Source organism: Pantherophis guttatus, chromosome 16, assembly GCF_059756535.1.
Source record: "Pantherophis guttatus breed Tessera chromosome 16, ASM5975653v1, whole genome shotgun sequence".
Classification (NCBI taxonomy): Eukaryota; Metazoa; Chordata; class Lepidosauria; order Squamata; family Colubridae; genus Pantherophis; species Pantherophis guttatus.
This window is the reverse complement of record NC_142078.1, coordinates 3,953,842-3,972,491: the sequence shown is the minus strand read 5'-3', so window position 1 is coordinate 3,972,491 and position 18,650 is coordinate 3,953,842. Positions and strand designations below refer to the sequence as shown.

Sequence of the window (18,650 nt, the reverse complement as noted above, 5' to 3'; positions counted from 1 at the left end):
AATACTTAATTATTATATATCCTTTTAGTTTGAGCCAAGTGGCTGTTCAGTCTATTGTCAAAAACATCTAGTGAGGAAGCACCCACCACTTCTGAAGGCAAGATTTTCCACTGGTTAATTCTCATCTATTGGAACAGTGCTATCATGTCACCCCTCGACCTCTTTATCTCCAGACTAGCCATATCCGGTTCCCCCAACCCTTCTTCATGTGCTTTTGTCTCCAGGCCCTTAATCAGCCTAGTTGCTCCTCTTTGCACTTTTTCCAAAGTCTCAACAACTTTTTGCAATGTGGTGACCAACCTTGAATGTAGTATTGAGGTGTGGCCTTACTAAGGTCTTATAAAGTGGTGCTAAAGCTTCAGGTGACGTTGATTCTGTGCCTCTGTTTGTACAATCAAGATTCCCCCAGCAAGAACCACCCTTGAGAAAAGGCCGAGAGCAGAGAAGGAGACGACTGAGGCAAAGTCTAAGGAAGGAAGTTAATTCACAGCAAGTTAAATGGAGTGTGTGATTCTGTTGCCTCAAATTGGAAGCTTCATTGCTCCCTGAAGTGGCGCTGGAAACTTTGGTCAGGCTCCTCGACAGATGAAAGCTTGCAGGGGGCCGATCTGGCATCCGCAATGGAGAGCAAAATCCGGCTCCCCCCCCCCGCCGAACCAGACGCTGTTTTCCACTCTGAGTCCGAAGCGGCAGAAAACGAGGGCTGCCTTCCGTCACAAATATACCAAGGCAGAATCCTGATGTCGAACTTACAGCAGAGAGAAGCAGCTGGATTTTGCTCTCCATTGCAGACACCAGATCGGCCCCCTGCAAGAGATTGAGAGAGAGAGACAAAATGAAAGAGAATCAGAGAGAGAGAATCAGAATGAGAGAGAGAGAGAGTGGAGGGGAGAGAAAGAGAATGAGAAAGAGTAGGAGAGAGGAGGGGAGAGAGAGAGAATGAGACGGGGAGAGGGAGAGAAGGCGGAGACAAGGGAGAGAGAATGAGAAAGGGAGAGAAAATGAGAGAAAGGGAGAGAAAGAATGAGAATGGGAGAGAGAAAAAGAATGAGGGGGAGAAAAAGTGACAAAATGAAACAATCAGAGAATCAGAATGAGAATCAAAGAGAGAGGGGGGAGAGAAAGTGTGGGAGAGGGGGAGAGAAAGTGGGGGAGAGAAATGGGGAGAACGAAAGAAAGAAAGTGGGAGAAAGAAGGGGAGAGAGAATGAGAAAGGGTGAGAAAGAATGAGACACTAAGTGTGAGAGCAAAAGGGAATGAGAGAAAGTGAGAAAGTGGGAGAGAAAAGGGATAGAAAAAGAAAGGGGAGAGAAAGAAAGACAAAATGAAAGAATCAGAAAGAGGGATGGGGGAGAGAAAGAGTGGGAGAAAGAATGAGAAAAGGAGAGAGAAAGAAAGGGATAGAAAGAATGAGAAGGGTGAGAAACAGAATGAGAGACAAAGTGGGTGAGCAAAAGGGAATGAGAAAGTGGGAGAGAAAAAGAATGAGGGGGAGAGAATGAGACAAAATGAAACAATCGGAGAGAATGAGACAATCGGAATGAGGAGGGAGAGAGAAGGAGAGAGAAGGAGAGGAAGAGAGAAGGGCAGAGAAAGAATGGGGGAGAGAAAGAATGAGAAAGAGGGGAGAGAGAAAGAATGAGAGAGAATGAGTGGGGGGGCGACAGGGGGGGTGTAAGGATCGCCTTTCCTTCTAACTTAAGAAAGTGAGATCTCTTGAAAGGTGGTTGTTCAAAAGGATTCTTTTATTAAGCAGAGGTGAGAGCCATCCAGGTAAAGCAAGATCTGAATTCCCTTAGGCAAGGCAGTAGGATTAAAGTGGTAGAGACCCCTCCCTTTAAGTCAGAATGCAGATTTTAGCCAATATACAAGTGTGAAGATGTTTTCTTTCCCAGTTTCCCTGAGAACCCAAACAAACATGCATTCCCACCACTACCCTTTAAAGTGAGACAACCCACATGGCTATCCTAAAAATCCCTGCAGGTAAAGGGGATCTCAGGGCTCTTTGGCGCCAGGATATAGGTTGCAAAATCTCTGTTGACACAGGCAATGCTAGTAAATCGAATCCAAGTGTCCCCCCTCCTCCGATTGAATGGCAGTATCACTTTTTGGGATCTGACAGGGGGAGAGAGAAAGAGAGAAGGAGAGAGAAAGTGGAGAGAGAAAAAGAGGGGGAATGAGAGAAAGAGAATGAGAGGGGGAGAGACGGGGAGAGAGAATGAGAAACAGACAAAATGAAAGAGAATCAGAATGAGAGAGGGGAAGAGAGAGAAAGGGAGGAGAGAAAGAATGAGAGAGTGGGAGAGAGGGGGGAGAGAAAAAAAGGGGAGAAAGAATGAGAGAAAGTGGGAGAGAGAGGGGTGAGAGAGAAAGAGAGAGTGGGGTGAGAGAAAGAGAGAATAAGAGAAAGAGTGGGAAAGAGAAGGAGAGAGGAGGGAGAGTGCCTGAAGGTCCCCATCCAGTCACTGGGAGTCCAGGTGCTTCAGCAAGCGGTCGCGCTGGATTCGTATTAGTGGTCCGTGAAATTTAAAATCATGAACTTGGTGGTCCCTGTGGTCCAAAAGATCGGGGACCCCTGGTCTACACCTCCTTTTTAAGTTTAAGAATGCATGTTTTCCCCTTCTTAGCTAAGGCTCTTAATTTGATGTGTGAGAAGTTGCTGTTTCAGCAACTACACAACAGGGTATTCTGAATGTCTTTGAATACATCTGCAACTTGCAAGAAAGAAACATATCATAGCATAAAATACCAAATATATAACTATAAAATAGTGACGGAAGAGAGGAGAGAAAAGTGTAAAGGGAGAAGCATTAATTTCCCGACTCCTTTTGATGCAGTAGAATAAATAACATTTTTTACTTTTATATAATACAACCCTTCTAGCATCAATTCTAATTGGCAAAACCCAAAATCAGAGATTTCCCCCCCCCACCTTAAGTAAAAAGTCCAAAAGTGGTTTCCAAGTAGAAACAAAATTGTTCTTTAATCAGCCTGTTTAGCTACCTCTGCTCCCTCCATCAACTTTTGCAGCCATGATTGTCCATTGAGGGAATTGCAGTTTGATCATTTGCTTATTGTACTGAATATTATATTTCTTTACCCTGTAAAATAAAACTATGACCCACCCCCTTAATCAACCGTTTTTGCTTTGCTGAAATTACTTGGCGATTTCTTTTTGCATTTTACCTTTTACAAAGGTAAAAGGTTCCCAGAGTGGAGGTAATTCAGCTCTCTTCAGCTCCACACCAAAGTGGGAGTGCCTGAGGTTTTTATTTATTCATTTATTCATTTTATTTTTTTTTATTTGATTTATATGCCGCCCTTCTCCGGAGACTCAGGGCGGCTTACAATGCGTTAAGCAATAGCCTTCATTCTTTTGTATATTTTATACAAAGTCAGCTTATTGCCCCCACAATCTGGGTCCTCATTTTACCTACCTTAGAAAGGATGGAAGGCTGAGTCAACCTTGAGCCTGGTGAGATTTGAACTTGCAGTAATTGCAGGCAGCTGATCTTAATAACAGCACTGTTAATAAAAGTGCTTTAGTCTGCTGTGCCACCAGGCTCTTTAGAAGCAACAATCCCACTTGATTAACAACTATCAAGCACTAATTAAAAGGAACCAGGAAGGGAGCTGGGTGTTCTCATTTTCTCTCTGCTTCCCTTTCCTAAAAGAGGCCAAATGGGCATTTTCACCGGTGCAATACAATTGCTGCAAATAGAACTCCTGGTCCAGAATAGACATGGTATGGGCCACTAGGAAACTAGGATTGGAAATCAAAAAGGTTGATATGTGTACAAATGCCTGGGTAGACCATAAGCTCCTCGAAGTAAACTGGCACTATGTGACTAAGAGAAAACAACAGAGATGGAGTCTAAGGATGAACCTGCTAAATGATAAAAGAGTTTCTACTGAAACTGAATGAAGAAGTAAAACAATTCTTCATAGAAAACGGGAAACAAGATACGACCAGAAAAATCGTTTGGGACACCATGAAGGCTTATGTGAGAGGGGTAGCCATTTCATACATGGCGTTTAAAAACAAAGAAAAAAGGAAGGCTAGGGAAGATTATATTAAAAAATTAGTAGAAGCTGAAAACGAACTACAGCAACATCCGGGAGACGCGGTAAAACAAAAGTGGTCGATGGCGAGACACAGACTGAATATGTTGGACCAGGAGGAGATGGCGCAAAAAATAAAAAGATATAAACATTATTTGCTTTGAGAACGCTAATAAGTCGGGAAGATGGCTTGCCTATAAGTTAAAAAAAGAGAAGGAAAAAAAAATCAAATATTGGTACTAGAAGACTCCAAGGGTAATCTTTTGACGAAGGAAGAGGATAAACTAGAAAGCATAAGAGAATTTTATGAAACCCTATACAAAGACGAAGGAATTGAGCCAAACAAGGTGGAACAATATTTGATGGAAGCTGGTCTACCCCAAATTACAGAAGAAGAAAGGGAAATGTTGAATAAAAAAATCACAATAGAGGAACTAAAAATTGCCCTTTCTAAAATTAAAAAAAAAATAAAACTCCAGGCCCAGATGGTCTCCCCGGGGAAATATATATAAAACTTGATGAAACATTGAAATTAGAATTATTAGAAATCTTTAATGAGGCTCTGGTTGGTACAACAATTCCGGATACTTGGAGGGAAGCGTACGTGATGCTCATATTGAAAGAAGGTGCTGACCCGAAACAGATATCAAATTACAGACCCATCTCCTTACTAAATTCAGATTATAAATTGTTCATGAGTATAATAGCGGAGAGGCTCAAAAAAAATTTTAAATTCTTGGATTCACAAAGATCAGAATGGATTCCTCCCAGGGAGACAAATTAGGGATAATTTGAGAACAGTGCTAAACATTATAGAGTACTATGAACAACATCCCGAAAAGCAGCTGGCGCTAATGTTTGTTGATGCCCAAAAGGCGTTTGATAACCTGAATTGGAACTTTATGATCAATCAAATTAATCTAATGGGATTTGGGACAAATTTTAGGAAAATGATCGAGAACATCTATTACAAACAGAGGGCGAACATATTAATGAATGGGGATAAGACTCAAATATTCCAGATTCAAAAAGGAGTGAGGCAGGGATGTCCCCTATCCCCCTTACTCTTTATCTTGGTGCTAGAGGTGCTACTTAGAAAGATCAGAGTCAATAAAGAAATCAAAGGATTAAAGATCAGGAAGGAAATATTTAAAACGCAAGCCTTCGCAGATGACGTAGCCCTCATAATAGAAGGTCCATTAGAAACTGGCCCAAAATTATTACAGGAAATACAGAATTATGGAGATAATTATTCTCATCATTAAAAGAAGACAATTATATCCCATTACTGCAAAAATTACATCAGGATTTAGAAAGATGGGAAAAGCTAAAATTGTCTCTGATTGGTAAAATAGCAGCAATCAAAATGAACATCCTACCTAAAATTTTATTCCTGTTTCAAAATATTCCAATGACTTTAGATAAAAAATTCTTTCTGGATTTGAACAAATATATTAGAAACTTTTTATGGGAGGGAAAGAAATCGAGGATCTCATTTAAGATACTACAAGGAAAAAGAAATATGGGTGGATTTGGACTCCCTGATTGGGAAGCATACCAAAAGGCGGCGAAATTAATTTGGATTAAGGAGTGGGTTACACTATGAAATAGGAGAATCCTGACTTTAGAAGGACACGATCTACAAGAAGGGTGGCATGCCCACCTGTGGGACCCAAGGAACAAGAAAAAATCCTATTTCCACAAACATAAAATTAGGGAGACACTTATACAAATGTGGGAGGAAATTAGGCAGAGGATTTACATTAAAGTACCAAATTGGCTTTCCATTATGGAGGCTTGGCCACCCCAAATAGAAGAGATAACTATAAATTTGGCACATATAAAGATATTTTAGACGAAAAGGGGAAGCTCAAATCTCTGGACATATTGAGAGACCACGGTTTCAACCTAGATTTGTGGAATTACTTGCAGATAAATTCAAGATATCAGAAAGATAAGAGACCAATATGGCATAGAAGTAAAGTATGGAAATTTTGATAAAATCATATGGGGAGTGGATAAGAAAATGCTAGCAAAAATATACTTCTATTAGATGAGGATAGGGCAGAGGTCATAGCAAAAAACCAGTTAAGTATCTGGGAAAATTTTTTGGATACAGACTAAATTTTAATGATTGAGAGGAGGCCTGGAATAGGAACTATAAAATGACGAAATCAGCAACATTCAGGGAAAACCACTATAAAATGCTACACAGGTGGTACCTAGCGCCAGCTAGATTAGCGAAAATGTTTCCTAATCTCTCAGCTATGTGTTGGAAATGTGGTAAAGAGGTCGGCACCTTCTATCATATGTGGTGGACCTTCCCAGAGACAAAAAGATTTTGGTCTAAAATTCGATACTGGCTATGTGAAATAATGGGACAGGATGTAGTCTTATCTCCAGAAATATTTCTCTTGGGTATAATTGGAGATGGCTTCAACAACAACAAAACCCAATTTATAATCCAGATAACAACAATAGACTAGTCTTCGTGAAATCTTGGAAAAATAAAACCATACCACCAGAAGGAATGTTAATAAATAAAATCTTCGAGTGCGCAGAAATGGCAAAACTGACGAGTGAATTAAATAATGATGAGAAATCTAAATATTATGAAGTATGGGGAAAATGGTATAAATGGTTAAAGAATAGGATAAAAGCATGATTTTAGGACATGATTAGTTTACGTATCTAAAGGGTGAAATATACCGGACGCATAACTTGTAAATATAATCTTGAATAGCTAAGGATGAAGTATATTCGATGTATGACTTCTTAATATGTATAAACACTGTGCCTCTGAAGGTCGTAGAGATTTTATAATTTTTTTTTTGTAATGGAAAAATTTAACAAAGTATATTTAAAAAAAAAAAACAATTGCTGCAAATAGAGGGAAGATTTCCCAGAGCTCAAGAGCCCTCTGAAGACCTACTTACCTATTGGAAGGCATCTTTACTCTGATAGCTGACAGTTACTGGCAGTTTAGCCTCTTGGAATGAGGTCATGAAGTCATCATAATTCCCATGGAGATGACAGGTGCCTATCAAACCTTACCGGTTCTACCTTTTCTACATACAGCATTGCCAGGCAAACCAATAACTGAAGCTGCCCATTTCTCACAAAAGGCAGACTGTTGAATGTAGACTGCCCTTTTCTAGGGAAGCTTCACTAAGACTCAATTATACAGCCTCGGGTCAACATTGCATTGCATTCCCTTTCTGTTGCCATGTTGTTTTGTGCTTTGTGCCATCATCCCAGGTGAGCTCGCTCCATTATTTCTGCTTTGGTAAGGCACCTTTTTCTGAATCCCAAAGTAATACAGCAATCCAGGACAGAAAGCAAAGTTCCTTCTCCCTTGAACCACTTCTGCAAAAACAAAATACTGCATAGCTTAATGATGCTGAACCCCCAAGGCACATGAGACTCTTTTGGCCAAGTTCCAAGTGTTGAGGGATCCAGCAGTTACAGGGACCCAGAAAGAAACCAAATTGGATCCTATCAAAATTGCTTGCTTTTCTGCTTATTTTTTCCAACCATAATGTGTTGGAATGAGAGGAAATTCATTAGCAGGAACCATTGGCAGGAGGTTCTCATCCTTACGTCCTCTTTAACTGGAGATGGTCTCCTTTTGTGCATGAATTCTGAATTGTTACATCCAGGATCAAGAATTGTCCTGGATCAAATAGATTCCATGTATTTGCTATTTAAAAAAACACTTGGGAATCACACATAGTGAGTTTATTTATTTATTGGAATCCTGGCTTTATTATTTTTACAAAGAAGGTGGAGAAGACATGCAGCAAAATGAAGGGGAATATTTGGAGCTGAGGGTTGAACTGAGGGGTCTCTGGAGCTCTCTGAGCCCCCCTCACTTCTAGCCATGAGGAAGGAAGCTACTTTGGGCAATGAAACGTCTGCAAGAAGAGAAGCCCAGAGGAGCCCCTCCCCCTCCTCCCATCCAGCACAGCTTCCTCCTCTCTTCCCCCAACAACAACCCTGTGAGGTGGGCTGGACTGAAAAGGGAGCTGTGCAACCCTTGAACTCAGGGTCTCTTCTTTCTCCCCTCCCAGCCTTCATCCCTGGCTCCCCTTCAGAGGTTGCTATGAGGTCGCAGCCCCAGAAGAGCCCCTGACCTCCCCCTCCCTCAATACAGGGGCTGCAGAGGGGGGGAGATCAGACCCCAAAGTTCAAGGGGAGCTCCCCGCCCCACCTTCCCAGGGAACCATAACAACCGTCGGCACCGCGCAGGCGCAGTCCAGGTGATTGAAGGGAGAAGGACGCTGATTGGTCGCTCTGTTGACGGCGACGATTGGCAGGATGACTCCGTGGGGCGGTCCCTCCGAAGGAAGAGGCGGAGCTTTTGGAGAAAAAAAAGACATGAAGCCTCCACTTCCGGAACTAAAACGGGCAATGAGGGAGCCTCCTGAATCGGCGACAGAGCCAGGATAATGCAGGTTGGGCGCAGGGAATGCTGGGAGTTGAAGTCTGGGAGGGTCTCTCCAGAGAAGGGAGGCCTGGGAGCCTGAGGCCTAGTCTTGAGGGCGGGGAGGGAGACGGGAGGCTGGGAGGGAGTCCGTGTCCACGGCCCGTGAGGGGCTGGGGGTCTTGGGCCTGAGCCTCCCCTGCGTGGAAGGGGAGGCAGCCGTGACCCTCTTCTCTTTCTCCCCTGCAGGAGGACGGAGGATGGCACCGGATGCAGGAAAGAGGCGCCACCCAAGAGGAGGAGGAGAGCGGGCCCCGCGGAGCAGACCTGCTCGGTCCCGGCGTGGCTTCCCTGGGAGACGGCGGGGAACGGCCAGAGGGCACCGGCGCTGCAGGAGGGATGAGTCCAGGGGGAGCCTGGGAAAGGCTGCTGCCTGGAGCGCGATGCGTGGAGGACGAAACGGGCGGAGACCCCGAGCTGGGCCTGGAGGGCGGAGTCTCCTTCCGAAGACCCCCAAAGCCGCGAAGGATCCAGGAGGAAGCAAAGGAACATCAGTGCCCGGAATGTGGAAAATCCTTCAAAAGAAACGACCATCTTGAAAGTCATTTAAGGATCCACTTAGGAGAAAAACCTTATAAATGCTTTGAGTGTGGAAAGAGCTTCAGTCGGAGGAGCGACGTTTATACACATCAAAGGAGCCACTCAGGAGAAAAACCTCATAAGTGCCTGGAGTGTGGAAAGAGCTTCAGTCGGAGGAGCGACCTTTATACACATCAAAGGATCCACACAGGAGAAAAACCACATAAATGCCTGGAGTGTGGAAAGAGTTTCAGTCAGAGGAGCATCCTTTATACACATCAAAGGAGCCACTCAGGAGAAAAACCTCATAAATGCCTGGAGTGTGGAAAGAGCTTCAGTCAGAGGAGCACACTTTACAGACATCAAAGGAGCCACTCAGGAGAAAAACCTCACAAGTGCCTGGAGTGTGGAAAGAGTTTCAGTCGGAGGAGCACACTTTACAGACATCAAAGGAGCCACTCAGGAGAAAAACCTCACAAGTGCCTGGAGTGTGGAAAGAGTTTCAGTCAGAGGAGCATCCTTTATACACATCAAAGGATCCACACAGGAGAAAAACCTCATAAGTGCCTGGAGTGTGGAAAGAGTTTCAGTCGGAGGAGCCACCTTTATAGACATCAAAGGAGCCACTCAGGAGAAAAACCTCACAAGTGCCTGGAGTGTGGAAAGAGTTTCAGTCGGAGGAGCCACCTTTATAGACATCAAAGGAGCCACTCAGGAGAAAAACCTCACAAGTGCCTGGAGTGTGGAAAGAGTTTCAGTCGGAGGAGCATCCTTTATACACATCAAAGGATCCACACAGGAGAAAAACCTCATAAGTGCCTGGAGTGTGGAAAGAGTTTCAGTCGGAGGAGCATCCTTTATACACATCAAAGGATCCACACAGGAGAAAAACCTCATAAGTGCCTGGAGTGTGGAAAGAGTTTCAGTCGGAGGAGCATCCTTTATACACATCAAAGGATCCACACAGGAGAAAAACCTCATAAGTGCCTGGAGTGTGGAAAGAGTTTCAGTCGGAGGAGCATCCTTTATACACATCAAAGGATCCACACAGGAGAAAAACCTCATAAGTGCCTGGAGTGTGGAAAGAGTTTCAGTCAGAGGAGCATCCTTTATACACATCAAAGGATCCACACAGGAGAAAAACCTCATAAGTGCCTGGAGTGTGGAAAGAGTTTCAGTCGGAGGAGCGACCTTTATACACATCAAAGGATCCACACAGGAGAAAAACCTCATAAGTGCCTGGAGTGTGGAAAGAGCTTCAGTCAGAGGGGACACCTTTATAGACATCAAAGGGCCCTTTTGAAGAAATGCCTGGAGGGCGGAGGATCCTTTAGAGGACCTGGGAGTCCCCAAAGGATCCAGGAGGGAGGAAAGGAATATCAGTGCCCGGAATGTGAAAAATGCTTCAAAAGAAACGACCGTCTTCAAAGGCATCTAAGAATCCACTTAGGAGAAAAATCATACGAATGCTCAGAATGTGAAAAATGCTTCAAAACAAATGAACAACTTGAAAACCATCTAAAAAACCACTCAGTTGGAAACCCACATCAATGCTTTGAATAACGATATCAGAATAACAGCAGTGGAAGGGATCTTGCAGCTCTTCTAGTCCAACCTCCTGTTAAAGGAGGAGACCCTCTACCCTTCCAGACAAGTGGCTGTCCACTCTTTCCTTCCCACCCACCCCCGTTTATTGTTTTTATATCAAAAGTTCCCTTTCTATACTGAACATTGGTTTCTCTAGGTAAAGGTTTCCCTTGCATATATGTGCTAGTCGTTCCAGACTCTTCCTGGTCACGTGGCCGGCATGACTCAACGCCAAAGGCGCATGGAACGCTGTTCCCTTCCCACCAAAGGTGGTCCCTATTTTTCTACTTGCATTTTTACGTGCTTTTGAACTGCTAGGTTGGCAGAAGCTGGGACAAGTCACGGGAGCTCACCCTGTTTCGCAACACTAGGGATTCGAACTGCTGAACTGCCGACCTTCCATTATTGTAAGAAGAAATATCTTCCATATTGACATCAATTGGATAACCATCGAAGTATTTACTAATCCACTTTAAATCTTTCTCATGTAATCCACATTTTCTCATATTTCCACCATCTAACCTGTTTTCCTCGACTGACCAAATAACTCCCATCCCATATAATATTCAGAGTCTTTTTAATTTTAAACATTAACCTATCCATTTCTGAACATTCCAGTATTTTTTAAATTAGATTTTCATCCATGGGGGTTTCTTCATTTTTCCAGTATTTTCCAGTATGTACAATCCTAGCTGCTGTCCAAACATGTAGAATTAGATCTGTATTACCTTTATTGTAATTTCCTGGTAGTATGCCCAACGTCTCAGGTTTTAGGTCGATGTGTTGTTTTATCATAGTGTTGGAAGAAACATCCTTCTGGGTTCTGCTCCAAGTGGGGAAAACAGACACTGGAAACATGGAGACTGCTTGGAAAGATGGTTTAATGGTGGACAGGATCACATGGCTTGAGTTCCTGAACAGAAAAGGGGTGATACAGTAAATCTTCGGGTTTTTATGCTCTCTCTGGCTCTGCATTTCTTGGGGCCACGAAAGAGTATCCTGATTGGTTGTCAGACTCCCAGGGGGTGGGGGCCTTGCTGGCTGATGGTCAGATGTGCTTCCCAGGTCACATGTGGTGAGTTTCTACTGCTATTGTGTAGAGGGCTAATCCTATCTTTCGCAATTCCTACTATGGCTCTGCCTGAAGGAGGTAGATCTTTGTTATGTAGAATAGACTGGCCCAAGCCTTAATGGCCCATTGACAAAGGGTGGGGGGCAGGAAGGTGGCAGCTGCTTTGTCTGTAAAATATGCTTCTCATATTTCTGCCTTTTTCATATTTCCTAAAATATTTCACTCTTCCAGGAAAGGGGTGGGTGCTAACTTCCTACAATAGCTTCCAGCCATGTATGGATTTTATTGCAAACGTTTTTTGCTCAGGGACATGTCCACCAGATATGATAATATGAAACGGGTATTTCAATATTTAACAGATTTATCTTTGTAAATATTCACTATTCTTGCAGGTGAAAACTGGCATCTATACAATATTTTATAAAATTTTTCTTTATACGCTGTTGATATTGTAAGCTTGTTTCTATCCCATAATTTCTGCCATTTATCTAATTCTATTGTATGGCCAAAATTCTTAGCCCAAGGTATCATTGTGTCTTTTACTTGTTCTTCTTCCAATTTAATACTTAATTATTATATATCCTTTTAGTTTGAACCAAGTGGCTGTTTCAGTCTATTGTCAAAAACATCTAGTGATGAAGCACCCACCACTTCTGAAGGCAAGCTGTTCCCCTGGTTAATGCTCATCTATTGGAACAGTGCTATCATGTCACCCCTCGTCCTCCTTATCTCCAGACTAGCCATATCCGGTTCCCCCAACCCTTCTTCATGTGCTTTTGTCTCCAGGCCCTTAATCAGCCTAATTGCTCCTCTTTGCACTTTTTCCAAAGTCTCAACAACTTTTCGCAATGTGTTGACCAACCTTGAATGTAGTATTGAGGTGTGGCCTTACTAAGGTCTTATAAAGTGGTGCTAAAGCTTCAGGGGACGTTGATTCTGTGCCTCTGTTTGTACAATCAAGGATTCCCCCAGCAAGAACCACCCTTGAGAAAAGGCCGAGAGCAGAGAAGGAGACGACTGAGGCAAAGTCTAAGGAAGGAAGTTAATTCACAGCAAGTTAAACGGAGTGTGTGATCCTGTTGCCTCAAATTGGAAGCTTCATCGCTAATTTAAAATGACAGATAATCCTTTTTAACATGGCCATCTACACCTCTTTTTTAAGTTTAAGAATGCATGTTTTCCCCTTCTTAGCTAAGGCTCTTTATTTGGTGTGTGAGAAGTTGCTGTTTCAACAACGACACAACGGGGTCTCCTGAGTGTCTTTGAATACATCTGCAACTTTCAAGAAAGACACAAACCCAGCTGGGAAAGACTTAACACGTCCATTTGTCACGTGGAGAATTTTATCTGGAATCAGTGTTTCCTGCTCTTCAAACTTCACAAGCAATCGGTGCATTTTATTGTTTGTGCTTTCAATTTTTTATTAGTTTATCATAGCATGAAATACCAAATATAAAGAAAAATACAAGTAAAGGTAAAATAGTGGAGGAAGAGAGAAAAGTGTAGGGTAAAGGGAGCAGCATTAATTTCCCCGGCTCCTTTTGATGGAGTAGAATAAACAACACAAGACTTCAACTTTTTACTTTTATATAATACATACCTTCTGTAGCATCAAATCTAATCGGCAAAACTCAATATCAACGATTTATTTTTTCCCCACCATAAGCACAAAGTCCAAAAGTGGTTTCCAAGTAGAAACAAAATTATGTCCTTTTCTGTAATCGGTCCGTTTAGCTACCTCTGCTAACTCCCATCAACTTTTGCTGCCATTTGTCCATTGGTTTCATCATTTGCTTACTGATGTGTCACATTTACTGAATATTATATGCATTATATTTCTCTACCCTGTTTAAAAAAAAACACCAACATTAGACCTCTTAATCAACAATTTTTGCTTTCCTTGAATTACTTGGCGATTTGTATTTGTATTTTCAGGTGAGCAAAGAAGCCAGTTTACAAAGGTAAAAGTCTCCCACAGTGGAGGCAATTCAGCTGTTTTCAGCTCCACTTTGTAACTGGCAGTTTAGCTTGCATGGATGAGGTCATGAAGCCATCAGAATTCCCAAGGAGGTGACAGGTGCCTATCAAACCTCACCTGCTCCACCTTTTCTGCACACACGAATCTCAGGCAAACCACTCACTAAAGCTGCCCATTTCTCATCTTTTTGCACAAAAGGCAGAATTTTGGAGGTAGACTGCTTCTCTCTAGGGAAGCCCCCCCTCCCCCCAATTTTCCATACTCCTGTTCCAACATCCATCGTTCAACCCCCTCTATTATTTCTGCCTAGGGGCTGATGCCCTTTTCACCCAAAGGAAATATTGTGAAATGCTGCCACGTTCGAGGACATAGAAATTCTCCCCCTGAGTTTTGAATTTCAGGCATTATTTCTCATCCGGCGATCGAGGCCAGGAAAATAAAATCCAGCCTTCCTCGAATAGATTTTGCCAAAACAAAATACAGTATAGCTTAAGGGATGGGTGAGGTTAGAATCAGGGTATCCGGAAGAAGGGCAGGGGGTGGGGGGGGAAGAGGAAGGGCAGGGGGCGGGGGGAGAATAGGAGGGGCAGGGAAGGGGGGGAAGAAGAAGGGCAGGGGGTGGGGGGGGAGAATAGGAGGGGCAGGGGGTGGGGGGGAGAATAGGAGGGGCAGGGGGTGGAGGGAGAAAAGGAGGGGCAGAGGGTGGGGGGAGAATAGGAGGGGCAGGGAAGGGGGGAAGAAGAAGGGCAGGGGTTGGGGGGAGAATAGGAGGGGCAGGGAAGGGGGGGAAGAAGGGCAGGGGGTGGGGGGGAGAATAGGAGGGGCAGGGGGTGGGGGGAGAAAAGGAGGGGCAGGGGGTGGGGGGAGAATAGGAGGGGCAGGGAAGGGGGGAAGAAGAAGGGCAGGGAGTGGGGGGGGAGAATAGGAGGGGCAGGGAAGGGGGGGAAGAAGGGCAGGGGGTTGGGGGGTTGGGGGGAGAATAGGAGGGGCAGGGAAGGGGGGGAAGAAGGGCAGGGGGTTGGGGGGAGAATAGGAGGGGCAGGGAAGGGGGGGAAGAAGGGCAGGGGGTTGGGGGGTTGGGGGGAGAATAGGAGGGGCAGGGAAGGGGGGGAGAAAAGAGGCAGAGGGGGCACCAGAAGAAGGGCAGGGGGTGGGGGGGAGGAGGGCCGGGGGGGAGGAAAAGGGGGTGGAGGGGCATCACGGGGGGGGGCAGAGAAAGGGGGGCAAACGACCCCACATTCCGCCAATCGCCATTCCGCCCCCTCTCCGGCGGCGGGGGGGTGGGGGTGGGAAATCAGGACTCCCCCCCACTTCGGCCTCCCCACCGCACAACCCTGCGAGGTAGGCCTGGGGGAGGGAAGGCCGCACCCGCCTCTCAGAGCAGCCCCGCCTCGCACATGGACCAGATGGGGGGGGGGGAAGGGCGAAGGAGGGGCGGATAGGCCGCCTTGGAAGAGCCGCGGAGGGCGAAGGGAGCGGATGGGAAGAGCCAGCAGCGGAGGGGCGGAGCCAAAGCGGGGGAGGAGCCCAGACGCCGAACGGCGGTAGCGCCACTCCAGAAAGGAGCGAGGGGCGGAGTCACAAAGCGGGCCCGCCAATGGGATGGCGTAGAAGGCGGCCGCATGCAAATATTCACCGGTCCCGCAGAGAAAGTTTTCTTCCCACGTCCCACAATCGGAGAAATATACGGGCGCTACAGGGGAGGAGAAGGCCCCGCCCACAGATGCGCAATCAGACAAGCGACGGAAGTAGGTCTATGGTTAGGCGACGGAAGTGTCAGAATGCAGGTAAAGCGCTGGGACGCGCAACCTGAGAGGCTCTGCGAAAAAAGAGAGTCCTGGGAGGGAGGCCTAGTACGTGGGAGGCGGGGGCTCGGGCCTGGGTCTCCTCTGAGGGGAAGGCAACGCAGCCGTGACCCTCTTTTCTTTCTCCCCTGCAGGAGGACGGAGGATGGCGGCGGATGCAGGAAAGAAGCGCCGCCCGAGAGAAGGAGGAGGAGGAGGCTTCCCAGGGAAACGGCAGGGAAAGGCCGGGGGGCTCCGGGGCTGCAGGACGGAGGAGCCCAGGGGGAGCCCGGGAAAGGCGGCTGCCTGGAGGGCGATGCGGGGAGGAGGAAAGGGGCAGAGACCCCAAGACGGGCCTGGAGGGCGGAGGCTCCTTCAGAAGACCCCGAAAGCCCCAAAGGATCCAGGAGGGAGGAAAGGAACATCAGTGCCCGGAATGCAAAAAATCCTTCAAAAGAAACGGAGATTTTCAAAGGCATGTAAGGATCCACATAGGAGAAAAACCTTATAAATGCATTCAGTGTGGAAAGAGCTTCAGTCAGAGGAGCAACCTTTATACACATCAAAGAATCCACACAGGAGAAAAACCTCACAAGTGCCTGGAGTGTGGAAAGAGTTTCAGTCAGAGTAGCAACCTTTATACACATCAAAGGAGCCACTCAGGAGAAAATCCTCATAAATGTCTTGAGTGTGGAAAGAGATTCAGTCAGAGGGGACACCTTTATAGACATCAAAGGATCCACACAAGAGAAAAACCTCATAAATGCCTTGAGAGTGGAAAGAGATTCAGTCAGAGGGGACATCTTTATAAACATCAAAGCATCCACACAGGAGAGAAATCTCATAAATGCCTTGAGTGTGGAACGAGCTTCATTCATAGCAGCAGCCTTTATAGACATCAAAGAATCCACACAGGAGAGAAGTCTCATAAATGCCTGGAATGTGGAAAGAGCTTCAGTCAAAGCAGCAGCCTTTATAAACATCAAAGGATCCACACAGGAGAAAAACCTCATAAATGCCTGGAATGTGGAAAGAGCTTCAGTCAAAGCAGCAGCCTTTATAAACATCAAAGGATCCACACAGGAGAAAAACCTCATAGATGCCTTGAATGTGGAAAGAGCTTCAGTCAGAGCAGCAGCCTTTATAATCATCAAAGGATCCACACAGGAGAAAAACCTCATAAGTGCCTGGAGTGTGGAAAGAGCTTCAGTCATAGCAGCAGCGTTTATAGACATCAAAGGATCCACACAGGAGAGAAACCTCATAAATGCCTGGAGTGTGGAAAGAGCTTCAGTCATAGCAGCAGCCTTTATAAACATCAAAGGATCCACACAGGAGAAAAACCTCATAAATGCCTGGAATGTGGAAAGAGCTTCAATCAGTTGGGAAACCTTTATACACATCAAAGGATACACACAGGAGAAAAACCTCATAAATGCCTGGAATGTGGAAAGAGCTTCAATCACTTGGGAAATCTTCATACACATCAAAGGATCCACACAGGAGAAAAACCTCATAAGTGCCTGGAGTGTGGAAAGAGGTTCAATCACTTGGGAAATCTTCATACACATCAAAGAATCCACATAGGAGAGAAACCTCATAAATGTCTGGTAAGAAAGGTAATAAAATCCAATTAAAACTTTTAATAAATTTAATATATGTTTTTCTTTTAATAAATTCCTTTAGTCTTCCAGGGCCATTCCCAGGGACCCAGACCTGAGTTTGACTGCTGTCGGTCATCCTTATGGCAACTAGCAGAGCAGGCTGTCCTGGGAGGGGCGGGAGGCCTTGTATGAGTCTGGATGTCCATCTGTCAGTGGTTCAGGAATGTTGGATTCTCAACTGGGCAGCTGTGGATGAGATCCCTGCCTGATTCCTGTCCAAGGGCTGTAGTTGAGGGCTGCTCCAATTGTTAGACTTTGAACTTAAAAAATGGAATTCTGAGGCCTGCTCTCAAAAGAATATAGATATACCCATACACATTAATTATAGCCCATTTAGATTACATAACAAGAGACTTGGGAGTTCAAAAAAATAAAAATAGATACGAAAGGGAGGATCTTGGTTTGTGATATCATAATGCAGGTGTTGTGTTGGTGTTATTACAGTAGGAACAAATGCCTAAATATGTGGTATAGTGTGAAAACCCAGAAAATAAAATAATTTCATATCCAGAAAAAAAAAAAGAGAGAGACTTGGGAGTTCACAAGATGGATACTTCTTCCTATGGAAGAAAACTGACTGAATCTAATGTGCTGCTTCGGATACCGCAGAGCCTCTTCCCAGCAGTTGTGGAGAGGATGTGTTGTGTCCCAGACAATCCTGCAGAACCTGGTCAGGCATCGTTTCTAGATGATTAGAAACCAGTTGAGTTTCTGGGACGGAAAGTTCTTCAGTGGGATGAGACATTTTATTTTGAATTTGAGAATTCCCATATTTATATCTTCTGAGTTTGCAGAACTTTATTGAACTTTATTGAGGATAACATCAGGGTTAAAATCACAATGGCATTTTCTTTTCCTTGAAAAGCCAAACCCGTGTCTAGGAGGACAGTTTCGGGATTGAGTTGAAATGCGAGTTGGAAACAGTGTGGACACGTGAACAATTTTTCTACCAAATTGGGCTAGTTTTGCAGATTTGTTGCAGGAAAAGGTTTGACTGCTGGGTTCCAATTTGGGGGCTATTTTGGATTATTTTTAAAGCACTGTACAGATAGTCCTTGACCTACAACTATTTGCTTAGTGACTTAGTGAAGTTATATCGGCACTGAAAAAAGTGGCCTTGACCAGTTTTCACACTTAGGACTGTTCCAGCATCCCCGTGGTCATGTGGTCCAAATCCAGATGTTTAGCCACTGGCATGTATTTATGATGGCTGCACTGTGCCAGTGTCACATCATCACCATTTCTAACCTTCCCAGCTGGTGTCCCACAAAGTCATTGGAGGATTCACATAAGAACTTCACAACTGTAGGATATGACCTGCCAATTATGGCAAAAAATGGGGTGCAGCAAATGTCACGAACAAAAATTTTTGTCTCAATTCTGATTGTAGATCTAGTTACTACTACCTATACAGTTTGGGGGCAATATATCCATCCGCCATGAACGATAAGTGCAAAATACATCCCAGAGACAGTAAGAGGATTAAGTCAGCCAGGCCCTC

The 18,650-nt window shown here is 44.8% G+C and overlaps 1 protein-coding gene across 1 annotated transcript in view; it reads left to right on the top strand.

Annotated features, from left to right (window-relative positions):
• LOC148111777 (uncharacterized) overlaps positions 1-18,650 on the top strand; it is a 38,604-nt gene continuing 19,954 nt past the window's right edge. The window contains exons 1-3 of the mRNA XM_087879865.1: positions 1-8,516; positions 8,735-10,349; positions 16,383-17,104. Coding sequence (XP_087735991.1) covers positions 8,511-8,516; positions 8,735-10,349; positions 16,383-17,104 — 2,343 coding nt within the window. The 5' untranslated portion in view covers positions 1-8,510. The remainder of the gene's footprint in view (positions 8,517-8,734; positions 10,350-16,382; positions 17,105-18,650) is intronic.